At 36.7% G+C, this 18143-nt stretch overlaps 1 protein-coding gene across 1 annotated transcript in view; it reads left to right on the top strand.

Annotated features, from left to right (window-relative positions):
* LOC107573676 (carnitine O-palmitoyltransferase 1, liver isoform-like) overlaps positions 1–8363 on the top strand; it is a 31652-nt gene extending 23289 nt beyond the window's left edge. Inside the window, exons 12-19 of the mRNA XM_016260120.1 lie at positions 849–954; positions 1435–1551; positions 1630–1794; positions 1872–2006; positions 2087–2239; positions 2320–2433; positions 6568–6660; positions 7143–8363. Coding sequence (XP_016115606.1) covers positions 849–954; positions 1435–1551; positions 1630–1794; positions 1872–2006; positions 2087–2239; positions 2320–2433; positions 6568–6660; positions 7143–7232 — 973 coding nt within the window. The 3' untranslated portion in view covers positions 7233–8363. The remainder of the gene's footprint in view (positions 1–848; positions 955–1434; positions 1552–1629; positions 1795–1871; positions 2007–2086; positions 2240–2319; positions 2434–6567; positions 6661–7142) is intronic.
* Positions 8364–18143: the final 9780 nt, after the last annotated feature.

The raw sequence follows: 18143 nt of genomic DNA, 5'->3' as shown, positions 1-18143 counted from the left end.
ATATATTACTTGTTTTTCATGAATGTATTTTACAACAATACAAAGAGCAATGTGTAGGCCTACCAGATTTAGCCCTTCACTTATTCACTTTTATTTGTTACCCACTAAATGTATTTTTTTTCACTAAAAATTTAAGATTTTATAAAATTATTGTGCACTCATGATTTTTCTAGAGTAACTTTTGCTACTGAATTATCCATTAACCTAGTTTATAATAGTATTTTTGTCATAGATTTTGATTATATTTTTTTGTTTGGTATTTTTTCTTTGTAATGAAGTCTGTCTATATTTAGTAGATTGTGTGTAACATACAAAAGAGTGATGATCGACTTACACATTGAGGTATAGAAATTCTACACTCATTTAAAAAAACTGCGCTGGTATCGGATCGATATCGGTATCGGCAGATACTCAGAATTGTTGGTATCGGTTCTGAAAAAGTGGTATCGAGCCATCCCTAATGAGTACAAACATATTCTTTAATAGTATTCATTCATTTAGCAATTACAATTCTATTTATTTATTTGATTTAGAACTTTCTATTTATGAAAGAGTCCTTCTGTTTATAAAATAAAAAAGTCGCAAAACAACATTGATAATAATAAGAAATGATGCTGAAAATTCAGCTTTGCATCACAGGAATAAATTACGTCTTACAATATATTTGAATAGAAAATAGCTATTTTAAATTGTAATAATATTTCACATTTTTATAGTTTTTACTGTAGTTTTCAAATAAATACAGCATTGTTAAGCAGAATAGATGTCTTTAATTAAACCTTACAGACCCCAAAATTTTGAAAGGTAGTATATGGTTTCATTTTTTTCACTTTTGTTTTTGTCTCCAGGTGGTTTGACAAGTCTTTCAATCTGATTGTGTTCAAGAACGGCACTATGGGATTGAATGCAGAGCACTCCTGGGCCGATGCGCCCGTCGTTGGCCATTTGTGGGAGGTGAATAAACCAGTTTATTGAGATGTATGAACTGTTTTGGCAAGAAAGAAAATTTGCATCATTTACTCACCCCTCAAAGTTGTTCCAAACCTGTATAAGTTTCTTACTTTTGTTAACACTAAAGAAGATATTCTGAAGAATGTTGGTAACCAAACAGTTGACGGTAGCCATTTACTTACATAGCATTCTTTTTTCTTCCATACTATGGAAGTCAATGGCTAACATCAGCTGTTTGGATACCAACATTCTTCAAAATATATTTTGTGTTCAGCAAAAGAAAGAAACTCATACTGGTTTGGAACAACATGAGGTTGAGTAATTGATGACACAATGTTCTATTTTGGGTGAACTGTACTTTTAAAGGGACGTTCACAATACTGTCACTTCTGATCAATTTAATGCATCCTTGCTGAATACAAATTTTAAAAAAAAGTTAGTATCATGTGATGTTTGTAAATGGTTCTGTTTCTATTGTGGCAGCATGTCTTGTCATCAGATCCAGTGAGACTGGGCTATACTGAGGACGGACACTGCAAAGGAAACCCCCATCCCAACCTGCCGGGACCCCAGAGACTGCAGTGGGACATCCCAGAAGAGGTCACTTCAAATGCTTTGTCCATTTTAAACATGCTTTGCTTTCATAATTTAACAAGGAGCGGCCTCTTTCCTTCACAGTGCCAGGCAGTGATCAGCAGCTCTCTGAAAGTGGCCAAAGCTCTGGCGGACGACGTGGACATGCACATCATCCCCTTTAACAACTTTGGCAAAGGCCTGATCAAGAAATGCAAGACGAGTCCCGACGGCTTCATTCAGATCGCCCTCCAGCTGGCGCACTTCAGGGTACGAGCGGTTCTTCTGCAATTCTTTGGATTTTTCCTCAGGTTTCTGTGTTATATGTTCAGATTTTCCTCCCGCAGGATAAAGGCAAGTTCTGCCTGACGTACGAAGCCTCCATGACGCGTCTGTTCAGAGAGGGCCGCACTGAGACCGTGCGCACCTGCACCACTCAAACCTGTGATTTTGTCCGTGCCATGATGAATGACAAAGCAACGGTGGGACTTAGTTTATTGGTTAGCTCATTTCAGTGTGTTTGCTTATTCCTGATAATTCCACCATGTTTTTTTTTTCTTAGAGAGAAGAGAAGTTGAAGCTGTTGAAGGTGGCGGCAGAAAAGCACCAGGATTTATACAGACTGGCCATGACGGGAGATGGCATCGACCGCCATCTTTTCTGCCTCTACCTGGTGTCAAAGTACCTCGGGGAAGATTCGGCTTTTCTCAAAGAGGTGTGAGATGCGCCACAAGCTAAAATGCAATCCATTTCATAGATTTTGCTGGCTAAAAACATTGGTTGGGTTTGTTGCAGGTGTTGTCCGAGCCCTGGAGATTGTCCACCAGTCAGACTCCTCTCCAACAGCTCGATCTGTTTGATTTAAAGAGGCATCCAGAATTTGTCACCAGCGGAGGTGGTTTTGGACCTGTAAGTTCAACATTTTGTTTTGAACACTCTGTCCGTTTATGATTCAGTGAAAACTCAACTCTTGGTTTACAGTGTTGTAAAACTCTGGGGGTGGTAAAATTCTTTTAATGATTTTGAAAGAAGTCTCTTCTGCTCACCAAGGCTGCATTTATTGGATCAAGAATACAGTAATATTGACCAAAAGTATTAAAATCTAAAGGAACTGTTTTCTATTGTGATATATTTTAAAATAAAATGTATTCCTGTGATGTAAAGCTGAATTTTCAGCATCATCACTCCAGTCTTCAGTGTCAGATGATCCTTCAGAAATCATTCTAATATGCCGATTAGATGCTCAAGAAACATTTCTGATTATATGCTGAAAACAGTTGATTTTCTGAAATAAAAAAGATTTCTTTCTTTCATACTTTCCTCAAACTTTTGAACACTAGAGTATATATACAGTTGTGCTCATAAGTTTACATACCCCTTTCAGAATGTGCAAAATGTTAATAATTGAAACAAAATCATGAAAATTGCATGTTATTTTGTATTTAATACTGTCCTGAATAAGCTATTTCACATAACAGATGTTCACATATACTCCACAAGACAAAATAATAACCGAATTTATAAAAATGACCCTATTCAAATTGAATCTTAATACTATGTGTCATTTCCTGGATGATCCACAACTGTTTTTATATTTTGGGATAGTTGTTCATGAGTCCCTTGTTGATCCTGAACAGTTCAACTGCCTGCTGTTCTTCAGAAAAATCCTCCAGCTCCTGCACATTCTTTGGTTTTCCAACATTTTCTGCATATTTGAACCCTTTCCAACATTGACTGTATGATTTAATGATCCATCTTTTCACACTGAGGACAACTGAGGGACTCATACACAACTATTACAGAAGGTGAAAACATTTACTGATGCTCAAGAAGGCCACACAATGCATTACATGTTTGATGATCAGGGTAAATTGTTCATATTTTGTCATCTGGGAAACATGTAAGTATTTATGTAGCTTCTGAAGTCCAGTACTAAATGAAAAAATGTGATCGCGAAATACTTCCAAGGCACTCACGTGGTAAGATAAAAAGCCTTTAATGAACTGGGCTTAAATCATTACAACTAGTTAAAAGTAGATCTACGCGTTTCGGCAAAACAGGCTTCTTCAGGACACACATCAATTGCTCAACAGGTATTCTTACACTAGTGTTAATGAACCATCAAAGACAGCTGGTTAAGGGGCTAAGACTAGCCTCCTGTTACAAAGAGAGAGAAAAAGGGGAAGGGGGGAAAGAATAATAATAAAAAAAGAGAGAGAGAGAAAGAAAAAAGGGGGGGGGGGATAATAATAACAAAAAATAAATAATAATAAATAAATAAATATTGCTAATAATAATAATGCGGGAAAAAACACACAATTGATGATGTCCTGATGATTTGGTCTGGTTCAGAATCAGAATTGCACAGGTTTCACCAGTATATCAATGGAATAAATAGAAATTTAAAAATTGAGCTTTGAATATTCAGTGTCTAAAATAAATTTTCTTGATCTGAAAATAACTAAGGAGGCCAATGGTGAGCTACATACTTCAATCTTTAGGAAACCAACTGATCGGAATACGATTCTTAGAGCTAACAGTTTTCATCCACCCTGGCTGATTGAAAACATACCTCATGGCCAATTTCAAAGATTGAAACGTATTTGTGATCGAGAAGACGATTATGAAACTCAATTACAGGACATGACCAGCAGATTCCGACAGAGGGGTTATGACTCTAAAGTTTTAACCAGGGCCACAGAGAAAGTTAAATCAATAGATAGGAAACAACTATTGTGTAAGAAGAAAAAAGTATTATAATTGGGTGTTCTTTTCAACAACTTACAGCCGTGAAGCAACACAAATTAAGCGTATAATAAATTACAATTGGAACATTATCGAAAGTGACAGCACCCTGAGGGCAATTTTTCGAGAAAAACCAATGGTCAGTTATAGACATTCACCAGCTATATGCAATAAGGTAGTACGCAGCTATCTTCCTGCCCCTGAAAAGATAACGTGGCTTGGCTCTCTAGTAGGGAATTTTAGATGTGGGCGGTGTAAACATTGCGATAATATGGTGAGAACTAATAAAGTATATCCAATAAAGTCTTTTATTAATTGCAATTCCTCGAATGTAGTCTATAGGCTAGAATGTGAGTGTGGATATTTTTATGTAGGTCAAACAAAGAGGAAAATGCGTTTAAGAGTGGCTGAACACAAATATGCTATTCGTTTGAAAAATATGTTGTATCCTATGGCGAGGCATTATAATGAGGTGGGTCATGTCACTGAGAGTTCCCTTAAAGTGATTGGAATTGAATCTATCCCATGTTCAATAAGAGGTGGAAATAGACAGAAACAGCTCCTACAACAAGAGACTTTTTGGATTCATACACTCTTTTTTGTTTCCGTTTGATGGTTCATTAATTAAGACTAGTGTAAGAATACCTGTTGAGCAATTGATGTGTGTCCTGAAGAAGGCTGTTTTGCCGAAACGCATAGATCTACTTTTAACTAGTTGTAATGATTTAAGCCCAGTTCATTAAAGGGGGCATAACACACACAGTTTCACCCAATCTCATGTTAATCTTGAGTACCTATAGAGTAGTACTGCATCCTTCATATCTCCAAAAAGTATTTAGCTTAAACATATTTATAAAAGAAAGATACAGCTTTACGATTCTCTCTGGAAAAAGCCGAGCTCCTGGAGGCGCGTCGTGGGCGGAGCTAAAGAGTGACGAGCACTTGGGCGCCGAATGTCAACAAAACAGACATTTGATGTGTTTCACTTACCGTCTGCAGTTCTGAATCATGACCGGGATCTTTTATCACTGGGACCGCTCCATCTTTCAGTATCAAACGATGTGCAAATCCAGCGTCGAACTGGGCCTTGTTCATAAAACGTTCATCAACAAGCACACTTGTGAAACTCCGTTGCTGCCCCAGAAAAACAAACTGTATCCACTGTTTACATAATGCTGGGTTCTTTAGGAAGATGAACAAAGTTATATTTCCCTTACAACCAAAAACACACTTCTTTGGATTGGAGACATTCTTCCCGAGCAAGTCCCGTGCAGCGCTGCCGCCGGATGAAGCGCGTTGATGGGCACAATCTGCTCTCTCTCTGGTTGATGTGTGCGCGGGCGCGCTCTTCTGGGAGAAATGCCCATATAAGGAGTTCCACCCTCGTCTACGTCATGAAGAGCCACGATCAAAAAAAAACTCTCTGAAACTTGTACGAACCCCGAAGTATGATTTTTGGCACAGAAATACTCCGTCTTATGTCCAAATTGTTTTTTGAAACTTTGTCCATGCTTAGCATGAGAATCCACCTCTTTAACAGTGTAAACAACTTTGAATGCATGAAACAGCATTGTATCCCCCCCCCCTTTAAAGACTTTTTATCTTACCACGTGAGTGCCTTGGAAGTATATAGTCTACATAATTTGATGTTTACCTCCATCACATCCAATGAGCACCAGGGGCTATATAAAGACACCCGTATAGCACTCTCTGCTTCTGGTTCTTGAAAAAATATGATCGTTAAACAAAAAGAAAAGAATTTACACATCATCATCCTGTTCAAAAGTTTACACCCCCCAGCTCGTAATGCATTGTGTGGCCTTCTTGAGCATCAGTAAATGTTTTCACCTTCTGTAATAGTTGTGTATGAGTCCCTCAGTTGTCCTCAGTGTGAAAATATGGATCACTAAATCATACAGTTGGAAAGGGTTCAAATATGCAGAAGATGCTGGAAAACCAAAGAATGTGCAGGAGGATTTTTCTGAAGAACAGCAGGCAGTTGAACTGTTCAGGACTCATGAACAACTATCCCAAAATATAAAAACAGTCGTGGATCATCCAGGAAATGACACATAGTATTAAGATTCAGTATTAAGAACTTTTGAATAATAATAAAAAAAAATAACATGCAATTTTCATGAGCCCTCTTATTTTGTTTCAATTATTAACATTTTGCACATTCTGCAAGGGGTATGTAAACTTATGAGCACAACTGTATATAAATATATATATATATATATACAGTATATATACATTTAGTTTTTTTGCCAATATATGACCAATATGTGTGTTGTTTAGGTTGCTGATGACGGTTATGGTGTATCATATATTATTCTTGGAGAAGATCTCATCAACTTCCACATATCCAGCAAACACTCCAGCCCAGAGACCGTGAGTTCACTTTATTACATCTCAAATGTAATATAAAATATCATAAAGTATACATAATAATAATTATAGTTGTTATTATTTTTATACAATTAATAATAGTATAATTATTTAAAATAAGTAGTTTTTAAGATGTTTTTAATAAATTAATTATTCAGCATCAAATTAATTCAGCAAGGATGCATTAAATTGATCAAAATTGACATTAAAGACATTCATAATGTTGTAATATTTTAAAACATTAAAATATAAAAGTTACTTTAGTTTAAATTGTAATATTTATTTTCAATATTACTGATTTTACTCTGTTTTTGATCAAATAAATGCAGCCTTGGTGCAGAAACATAAAAAAATCGTAGCAACGTTAAACTTTTAAATGGTAGTGTATAATAAAATTGATGATAATATTTAAATAATTCATAATGTGATGTAATAATTCTGTACATATGTAAAATAAAATGTTCCCTTTTTTTTGTGATTTATAGGACTCTCACCGCTTTGGAAGTAACATTAGAAAGGCTATGCTTGATATCCTGGATCTTTTCCAGCTTGACAACAAAGCTAACAACAAGTGATCTTTCTCTTCTTGTTTTCTCATTTCTCAAAAGGGAAATCATTTTAAAATATTTTAAACAGAGGGCTGATCTTCCTTAGGCATGTACAGAGTAATTGTTGGTTTTAATTACAATTAATATTCAAAGAATGGTCATTTAGACAGGACAGAGCATGCTATCTGGGCATCTGATAAAATTGCATTGTTGAGAGAAGATATTCTTTTTGGGTTGATAATTATATCACATATTGTATGTCGCAGAGATTTTTTTGTTTGTGCTGGGATGGATTCATGCACTGTTGCCTTAATCTCTGGAACGGATGTGAATGGGCTAGAAATGTTCAGAAGATCCTGGAAAACCTGTGGCCTTTTTGTGCTGCTGTACATTCAGACTTTCACATTTTCTGCTTTTGTGTTCAGACATTGAAGTGGCTCTTTTTTTTCAGATGAATATCTCAGACTCAGGTTTTCAACTAATATATTCACTTTATTGTGACTTGAATTGTTTTTGAAGTAAAACTGTGGCAGGTTACAGGGAAGCTATACAGGGAGTACAAGCCAAATATTTCAAACATATAGGGCAATGATACATATTTTATTTGACTTGTGTTTTTTTTTTATGTTATTTAAGCAAGGTCAAAGAATTGCAGCAATGTGAACATCATCATATATATGGTTATTTTTATTTATTTAATGACTCACTAACACTCAAACAACACTCCACATTAACATTTAACATTTAGCTGTATGTTCATATTAGGACATTCTGAGTGCACTAAGAACAAAGCCAAAAATAGAAGAAATTGGGATATCATTCCCAGGTATAAGGTACAAAAAGATTTATTTCTGTATATGTTGTTTCTCAGTGACAGAAAAGTGTGCTATTTATTTATCGGTTCCTCATCAAACATATCTGAAAGTGTGCTTATGGATTTAATGAATAATAATTATTCTTAATTGTAAACATGAATGCAAAGGAATACAATTTAAAGGGAAAGTGTCCCTTAACTTGATGTGTTGTGCAATGTATCAAATATATTTGTATAATATTTTCCACAGTAGACCTCATTTTTGCAGCACAGGTGTGATATAGGAACTGTTTGGCATTGTTACTGTAATTCAAAACACATTTCAACAATAAAAGTTAACTTTTAAGATTGATCTGATCGGTATACTTCACATTTTCTGTTTATGTAAAATGAGCACTGTAAGTACATTATTTTACTATTTATTTATTTATTTTTTACATTGTTTCACTGAAATTTAGTTTTTCACATTGTGGTGTGTGTTTATGGAGTATAGTCATGAAATAAAGCAAGTTCATATGAATATATCACTATTCAAGTAATATTACAAATACTCAAGCAGCTCCTGGAGGGCCACTATCCTGCAGAGTTTAGTTCCAAACCTAATTAAACAAACCTAAACCAGCTAATCAAGGTATTCTGGATTATTGGAAACTTCCAGACAAGTGTTTGGAGCTGGCTGGAGCTAAACTCTCCTTTCTAACACTAGAAACTCCTTTACTAACGTGTTAAGCTTAATCTTGTATGCCACCAGTAGATGGCGATATATGCTACTGATATTAAATAACAGTCTGAAAATTATAAAGACACTAACATGACACATCTATGAAGTATACTTTTCATTGAGGAATTGTCTTAAAACAAAGGTACAGGTAAAGTGCAGCCCTATGAACAAGAACTGTGGCAGGAATCACTGGGGGAACTGTGACAGGGAGTAGCCTACTGGCACCGATACAGCTGAGACAGAGCTCTGAGCGGCCATGACAAGAACCTTTGGGCTGGCAGTGGCAGGAAACTCTTCTGAGGTCAAGACAGGATCGACTGGGACTGAGCTGACATTGCAAAGAGCTTGGAGATGGGGGCAACCATGACAGCACCCCCTGTAGCACCAGGATGAACAAGATCTGGCTTTTGAATGACCGTAGATCAACTGAGGTGAAGCTGAGATTGGAGCTTTGTTTGCTGGTTCTGGCTTACAGTTCTTTGATGAGTTACAGGAGCCTCTGAGGCGGCAAGAACAGGAATACTTGGGTGCTTGTGGCAGGGATCACAGGGGCAGCCATGACCTGGAACACTGGCATCAAGAAGGCAGAGATGCAGAGCTTTGGGACAGCATACCTCAGCTTCCTAAGCAACTGTGACTAGGTGGCCAAGAAAGAAAGCTCCTAACATTAGGGAGGCAGAAAGCTCTGGCATTCAGAGGGCTGTGGCAGGAACCGCTTGGACTTGGAACCAAAACCAAACGTGGCAACCAAATGAACTATGTACAAATACAATATGTAGAAATCCCTCCAGAAGCAGTTTCTCCATGTGCAAATACTGCTCCCACAAGCCAAGTCGCAAGACACTGCACAAGGCTCGCTTGCCCTGCAAAAGAGGGAGGAGGGATGGAAGTGTCTCCTATTGCAGCCTACAATATGCGAAGCTGCATGAGAGAGCAACTAGTGTTGTCTTATGCAATGATCTGAAACAAAACAGAAACAAAATGAGAACAGATTTGACTTGGCGATTTCCATGCAATCTTTGATCTTATGTACAGTACCTTGAACCAGTTGTGGTACAGGATTTGCTCCAGACCAAGCCACTGGTTTGGCTTTTCCTGCAGGAGATGCCAAGGCACAAGGTGCTTGAAAAAGCTTGCTCGCCCAGCAAGATGCAAAGGCGAGAGTAGGAATGGAAGCTCTTTGAAACTCACCTGCCTGTAATATTCTAGTAATCCTGAACACCTTGATCAGTTGTTCAGGTGTGTTTTATTAGAGTTGGCACTAAGCTCTTCAGTAAAGTGGACCTTGAAGGCCAGGGTTGAGAACCCCAGCCCAAAACTTTACACCTGCTCTGTTTGATCATTTCATTCAAAGCTGTAAGATCTGACTTCAAGTCAGAAAAAAAAACAGGAACAATTCCTACATTTTCCAATAGGCCATATTTTATTAAGCCACTTGTGTCTGATTTGGATTTTTGTGAAGCTCTTACCCTTCTACCGGCCAGGTTTGGACCAATGAGTCTATTTTACAGATCATAGCCCCTTGTGAAATGTCCTCACAGAATGGCAAACAACAGAACCACCAAGTGACCACACCATTGCTGGTCAGCCATAGTAGTGGTTCTCTGGAGAGGACTATGCCACCGTGCCTGGAGGAAAGAGATTTAGTCTGATATGTTTGCTGATAAGTTTGCTTTAATGCAGCGTGTTTTTTTCTGTACCCATTAACATCAAAGAAATGAATTATTTAATGCATACCAGAGTACGACTTGTAGGGTGACCTCCTCATAATCTCTCCACATCTGAAGTCAATCAGCTTGACTTTGGATGTCCCCCTGGTAATGAGAAGGTTGTCCAGTTTGACGTCACGTTGGAGCAGTTGACACTGAGGCACACATGTGCACAGCATGTGCCATCTTGTCGTGTTCGTCCCTCTCTGCGGCTTCAAATGTGACGCCTCATGAAGTCAACCAGATTCTTACAGGGAGAGGGACATTCATGGACCATGACGAAATAGACAGGGTGGCCCTGCTAGTCCAACAGCCTGATGATCTCTGGCACGTTGGGACCTTTATTTGCCAGGATTGTAAGGGCCACCTCCTATGGAAGGGGCTTTTGATGATCAGACTAAAATACAGTATTTTATCATAATTATGCTGGGTACACACCACAAGATAATCGGGCCGATTTCTCCCCTTCCGACAATCCAAGGTAATGTCCTGATTATCTTGGTGGTTCTAAAGATTATCTTATCAGATTTTCCTGTGGTGTGAGGTGGGTTAAGAGTGACTGAATCTGCTCGGAAGAACGTCGGAGGCGCCCCGATCGCGAATCAGAAATCCTGATGTGTGGGGGGAACTTCACGGGACACCACACACTATAGGTTAAATCTAGGATTTTTTTTGTCCTCATGTTTGTGGTCTCTCACATTTTGAAGCTCTTTTAAGATTTTAAAAATATTTTAGTGTGTACCCAGCATTAGATGGAGGTGTTAAAGTTATGCGATATTGTTTAGATAGTGCAGCCTACCTACAATGAACATGTATTCCGTGTCTTTGGACTTTGTGAAGTATTTCAAGGCCACCTGATCAACAAAACAAACAATTAACTCTTGTGTATAGGCCATAAGATACGCACACAAGTCTTATTTACTAGTATATTAAAAGTATTCCTTACTTAATTTGAGTCCAATTTACTTAAGCCATTTAAGTTTAGTTAGCTTAATTGAATCTGTGATCTGAGGAACATTGAGAGTAAACTATGCTAAAGACATTTTTGCACAGCTGCTCTATGCCTGCTCAAGACTCTCTGTAAAGACATAATGCCGCATAAAAGCCAGACTAAATTAAGCAAGCTTTGACCCACCTCAGTCCCTAATATCAAAGTATTTGCTGTGAAAATGCATTTTTACCACCCCTGAGCAGCATTAAAAAGTTTGTGTTAAGACACTTATATGCTACTTCAGAAGCACAAGTAAGAGGGCCAAGTAAAAAAAAAAAGGGAAAAGGCATTACAGATTTAAGAATCATTGAGTTCCCCTAACTGATTAATACATTTTCCCATTAGTGGATACTTATAGAAGTGAATCACTGCTGTTAGTTTGTTAAGCACGTTGTTGATTTCTCCAGTAGAGGGCGTCTATTTAACATGTAATATGTCTGTGGTTTTACTGTGGAGTTTGTTGGTGTCAGTCTCTTCTCTATCATACAAAGTTAGGCTATGCTTTTACTTTTTAAAATTGCTGCAATGCCCCATATTTAACTCTATTTGCCAACAGAAACCCACAAATCACTTTTTTTTTACTATAAAGTTAGTAGGCGGTAATATTTTGATAGTGATATTTTTCACATATGCAAACTCAAACTTTGACTATTAAACAGTACGCTAACCTTTGGAAAAACTTTAAGAGCAAAATCGTTGGTCGTGCTAGAAATGATAGAATGATCACAATGATAGAAAAGTTGCACGCAATTCATGTTTGTTTTTTTTGATTCAAGATGAATCAAGATAGTAAAACTTATATTGAGCCCAGAACATAATTTAAATACTAAGTAAAAAGTTAAGACTCACATATACAATAATAGGCCTCCATAAAATGTGCAATCAAATTTACAGATGAGATCGTCAATTGTCATTTGTCAATAAACATTTGGAACTTTACAAAAGGCCAATAGTGTACAAGTAGTCCTACTATGGTACATCCTAAGGCATAGAGAGTTACACAACCCTGATTGTGTGATTCTGTTTGGTCCTCAGATATATCAGGCTGACCCTTAAAACCATTGCAAGGTGACAAATATCTCAGAAGGGCAAAACAGGAAGCGCACACATTTTCAGGTATTCCCAATGAAGACATGGATTCACAAACTCATTTCCGCTGCATCTTGTATTTCGGAGATTGCGTATGTCTGCCAAGACCCCCATCAACACTTTCAGCTTGGAGATGAGGTATGTTCCACAATTATATACTCTCTCTCTCTCACACACACACACACACATCTGGTTTACTATCCTTGTGGGGACTCTATAGGTGAAATGTTTTTTATACTGTACAAACCATATATTCTATCGCCCTACTCCGACCCTACACATAACCCTATCCCCCCCCCCCAAAAAAAACATTGACTGCCAGTAAAAACACTGACAGCCAATCAGAATCCATCCTGCTTTAAAGATCTCAAAAATGTAAAGTGTGGCAAACGACAAAACAGCAGCACACGCTTATAGCGTTATTGTCTTAGATATATTATTATCTTTAGATATCGCTCTTGGTGTAGCCTATCGTGCATTGGATAGTTCACCCAAAAATTAATGGGGGCATGCGCTGATAGAAAAAAATCTATTGTAGTGATGCCCAAGTTACTTCTTTTTTTGGACAGGTAAGTGTAAACCACTCTCTGATACTAGTATCCATGCAGTTGAGTTTACAACCCTAATGTGAGTAGTACTGTTACCTCGAATAGTCTTTGGTCTATTGCATGCTGTTTTTCAAAACACAACCAAAGTTTTTCCAAACCACATCTCGATTATTATCAGATACCACTTCCACACTAAAACTTTTCACTTTAACAGACACTTTAAACCTTTCTAAAACTATCCTGTTTCAGAACTAGTGTGGTTTGTGTGCAGCTGAGAAGTCCAAAGACATTTGTATTGAGTTGGCAGTATATGAATGTGACTCAGCTGATGGACTCATTGAGCTTCATGTGAAACACTAGCAGACTGAATTTGAGTGTTGTTCGTTAACCAGTACTTAACCCCATAAGTGTCACAGGCCCACCTGTAGGCCACTTGGCACTCTTTTTTTTTTTCGTTGTATTTTTTTCTCGATCATATATTTTAGTAATCATCATAAATAATATATCATTTGAAAGCTTAAAAGCTCAAAAATTCATTATGTGAAAACCGTTTTGAAATCGGACATTGCGTTACCATGGAAATGGTACAGTAAATATTTTAGGGGTCTCCTCCCCCTTAGTGGGTGGAGTCAAGTGCCATTTTACAAAATGTATTACGGTCTTTTAGAATAAAAACTTTTTATAATCTTGACAAAATGCATATCACCGGAAAGGTCTGAGTCTCAGGATTCCATATTTGGTGGTTATTTTGTGATATAAGTAATATGACAGAGAAATGTAAACATTTGTGACAGAAAAATGCATTAAAAAAATCAATCGAGTTTGGATGGCAGCCGGTGGCTGTTCGTGGTATAACGCCCTAAATAAAATCTCACAGGAACCTCAAATTTTTTTTTTACCAACTTCAAATTTGGAACATAAGTTATTTACACACAAGGCTTTAATTTTATAGCAAGTTTGGATTCAGAAATATTTTGTAAAATATTTATTTTATATGAAATACAAAAATGGATAGAGTGCATTTTCTTTGCAGTAAATTTAAACCTACAACGTTTTGATACTTTCATATTTTGAAATGATTCCACTTGTGCGATAATCTGCAGATTGTCTTAAAAAGTGTTCTTACAAAAAGAGTTCAACCTTAGGTCTGCATTCCAACGCGTTCATGAATTATTGCAATTTGAGTCTGGATAGTGCACTTTCACGTCTATGGTCAAAAATGGGGGGTGACATTTAAGGGGTTAAAGGTGAAATTTGTATGTTAAAATAGTTTTTCCTGTAATAATTATAAGCCATTCATAGGTGTATTGATCTTTCTGAAAAGTGTAACAGCAGCATTGGCTTAACCAATGGTGTGAGTTTGGGGATGGGGCTACCTGGTTTACTGACCAATAGAGTGCATTAGTGACCGCCCACTTTTTTTGGTGGCACTGGTTCCAGAGGTATTTTTCCCATATATATTTTTTCCTATAGGGTTTTTCAAAAAGCATTTTTAATGAACTGTGAGCATGAACCAGCTAGGAATTGAATCATAACCTGAAAAGACTGTGTACTTAACGCTGTGATTTGGGAAAGAACTACAATCCCATGAAGCATTGCGATGGAGAAATACAAAACATTCCATTTAAAGTTGTTGGTTGTATCTATAAACACAAACAGTTGATTGCAAAATATGCATGTATATATTCAAATATTTAACTACTACTACAGAATTGCATTCAATACTATGATAATCAAACAATATATACTATTTTATAGAAGAAATAATAAGTATAACCTTTTTTGTGTTGTGTGTGTGTGGCTGCATGGTTCCAGAAAAGCCTGTAATGGAATAGGGCCAGTGTAAGTTAAGGTTGGGGCCCCTGAATGTGTTTTCCATATGATTCCATTTGCATGCTTTCTGCTACTATAAATAATTCTTATTGGGTTTAAGTGGAATTAGTGCAGGTTTTCATCGTCAGCAGAGCCACTGATACTGTGAGAGCATGGATGCTCGCTTACATATCCCTGTGCACACAAGCTATATAATAAAACTATATAGGCTCACAATTTATTGAAGGGTCTTAGATGGTGGCTATGACCAAGGTGGGAATTCCAACACCCTGTCAAACAGCACACATCTATAGATTGATGTATTTCTATTTCCATGCAGTACTACACATACTGTATGCGTATATTATGCAAACAGTAAGAAAGTATTTGAGATTTAAGTTACTTTTCATCCCAAAATCAAAAGAAGAAATTAAGAAATTACATTTGATTCAGCAATGTTCTTAGCCTGTTTTAGGGCTGTGTTGTGACATTTTCAGAACATTTAAGCTCATTATCAGTACCATAATTGTTATTAATAAATGTTATTAATTCCCATTATGTGTAAAAATATTTTTATATAATTTTTAATAATTTGATAAAAAAAAATATATTTTTTTCATACCTTCTTATTTGCTTCTTATAATTATTAATTTCAGTCTGCAAGCAAGATTTCAAACAATGGGTTCCTACAGTAACAAAATGTAAACTTTATTGCAGATTGACATCTCTATTTTTCAGATTGACAGAAGACAGAAAATGGCAGTCATAGGATATATTAAAAAACTACAGCAAATATTCAGCAAAGTTCAAGTAAAAACTCAGCTGAGATGAGATGAGTGATGTTTTAGCGTATTTTCATCTTCATCCATTTAGCGCATTGGTTTTTCCTTGTAGAGTCTTTCTCAATTTTGCGATTTTTTTCGATTGTTTGGTCTTCATAAAATTCCATTGATTGTTCTTAAGCAAAGAGTTTGATTTCTAGCTTTATATCATGATAACAATTTAAGAGGCTGTAAGAACCTATTAAATGTAAACTGCGTTCTGAAGAAAAAAGTAAAAAAAATGTACGAATTAAAACAAGTAGCTGAGAAAACAAGAGGGATCTAAAAATCATGAGAAAATATAAATCACTTTGATTTTTAAAGTGCAAATTATCTTCTACCTAATCTCAAGATTCCTTGAGACACAGATAATGGTCTTTATGGAAAGTGCAATTTGAGATCAGCACATGTGAAAATTTCAAAAATAGAAAAAAAGTGGTAAATAAGCCTCAGGATCTCCATTGTACAAAAACCGCCACGTCCCCAAGGCCGACTGGATAACTTTCCAGAAACGTCCCTCCATCAAACACTTGAGCATTGTTAGTGTCCTGCCACTGAAAGTCACTCTCCGGGAGGTATATGTCTCTTTGTAAAGCTCCTTTTTCAGTAACTGGTGCAACAAGGACCTACAAAAGCAGAAGAAAAAAACGTCAAACTTCAAGTATACAATAGCATGGATCACCTTGAAAGCCCAGTTTTGAATATGTAGCCTAGCTAGACTGGAAATCGAAAGGCTATAGGTTCAAACCCACAGGGATGATCTATAAACCATCACTATTGTACGGTGGCCGAGAAGTGCAAAGCAAATCACAATTCTGAAACCAAAATAACAAATTACAAACGCAAATGCAAGTCTAAAAAACAAAATAACAATTCAGAAAGCACAATAACAAATCAGAAAACATTATAACAAGTCAGAAAACACAACGACAAATCAGACAAACCGGAAGAGGTAGGAATAGTTTGAGACCGCACCATTGGTTTGGGGTAAAACATTAAAAAACTACAGCAAATATTCAGCAAAGTTCAAGTAAAAACTCAGCTGAGATGAGATGAGTGATGTTTTAGCGTATTTTCATCTTCATCCATTTAGCGCATTGGTTTTTCCTTGTAGAGTCTTTCTCAATTTTGCGATTTTTTTCGATTGTTTGGTCTTCATAAAATTCCATTGATTGTTCTTAAGCAAAGAGTTTGATTTCTAGCTTTATATCATGATAACAATTTAAGAGGCTGTAAGAACCTATTAAATGTAAACTGCGTTCTGAAGAAAAAAGTAAAAAAAATGTACGAATTAAAACAAGTAGCTGAGAAAACAAGAGGGATCTAAAAATCATGAGAAAATATAAATCACTTTGATTTTTAAAGTGCAAATTATCTTCTACCTAATCTCAAGATTCCTTGAGACACAGATAATGGTCTTTATGGAAAGTGCAATTTGAGATCAGCACATGTGAAAATTTCAAAAATAGAAAAAAAGTGGTAAATAAGCCTCAGGATCTCCATTGTACAAAAACCGCCACGTCCCCAAGGCCGACTGGATAACTTTCCAGAAACGTCCCTCCATCAAACACTTGAGCATTGTTAGTGTCCTGCCACTGAAAGTCACTCTCCGGGAGGTATATGTCTCTTTGTAAAGCTCCTTTTTCAGTAACTGGTGCAACAAGGACCTACAAAAGCAGAAGAAAAAAACGTCAAACTTCAAGTATACAATAGCATGGATCACCTTGAAAGCCCAGTTTTGAATATGTAGCCTAGCTAGACTGGAAATCGAAAGGCTATAGGTTCAAACCCACAGGGATGATCTATAAACCATCACTATTGTACGGTGGCCGAGAAGTGCAAAGCAAATCACAATTCTGAAACCAAAATAACAAATTACAAACGCAAATGCAAGTCTAAAAAACAAAATAACAATTCAGAAAGCACAATAACAAATCAGAAAACATTATAACAAGTCAGAAAACACAACGACAAATCAGACAAACCGGAAGAGGTAGGAATAGTTTGAGACCGCACCATTGGTTTGGAATTACTCACCGCTGACTGGACGAGACATCTGTCAATCAACGTATACAGGAAGAACCAGCCGAAGAACAGCAGAGTTGTGGTAGAAAGTTTGGCGATGGTATTAAAGTAGCTCAGTTTATATGTATTGTATGAATTGTCCTTACTCTGGAATAAAAAATACGGGGTGTCTATTTACATTTAGTTAAAAGTAGTTGCAAATCTTCAGCTCTAGTGGCACAGATGGATAAGTGTGTGCCCTTGGCTTTTTGACGCGATAGACCCAGGTTCGATCCCGCCTTTTGCCGAACTTTTTTTTCCTCCCTTTACAAATCTCGTATTAGCAATGGATTCTATTTACACTAAGTGAAAACAGCAGTATTTTTAGCAATATGCTATTTACACTAAGTGCAAATACCTAGTTACACT

Source organism: Sinocyclocheilus grahami, unplaced genomic scaffold (genome assembly GCF_001515645.1).
Source record: "Sinocyclocheilus grahami isolate Dianchi unplaced genomic scaffold, SAMN03320097.WGS_v1.1 scaffold2004.1, whole genome shotgun sequence".
Taxonomy (NCBI): Eukaryota; Metazoa; Chordata; class Actinopteri; order Cypriniformes; family Cyprinidae; genus Sinocyclocheilus; species Sinocyclocheilus grahami.
Note: the sequence above shows the minus strand (reverse complement) of the source record. Positions and strands in the feature narration are given on the sequence as shown.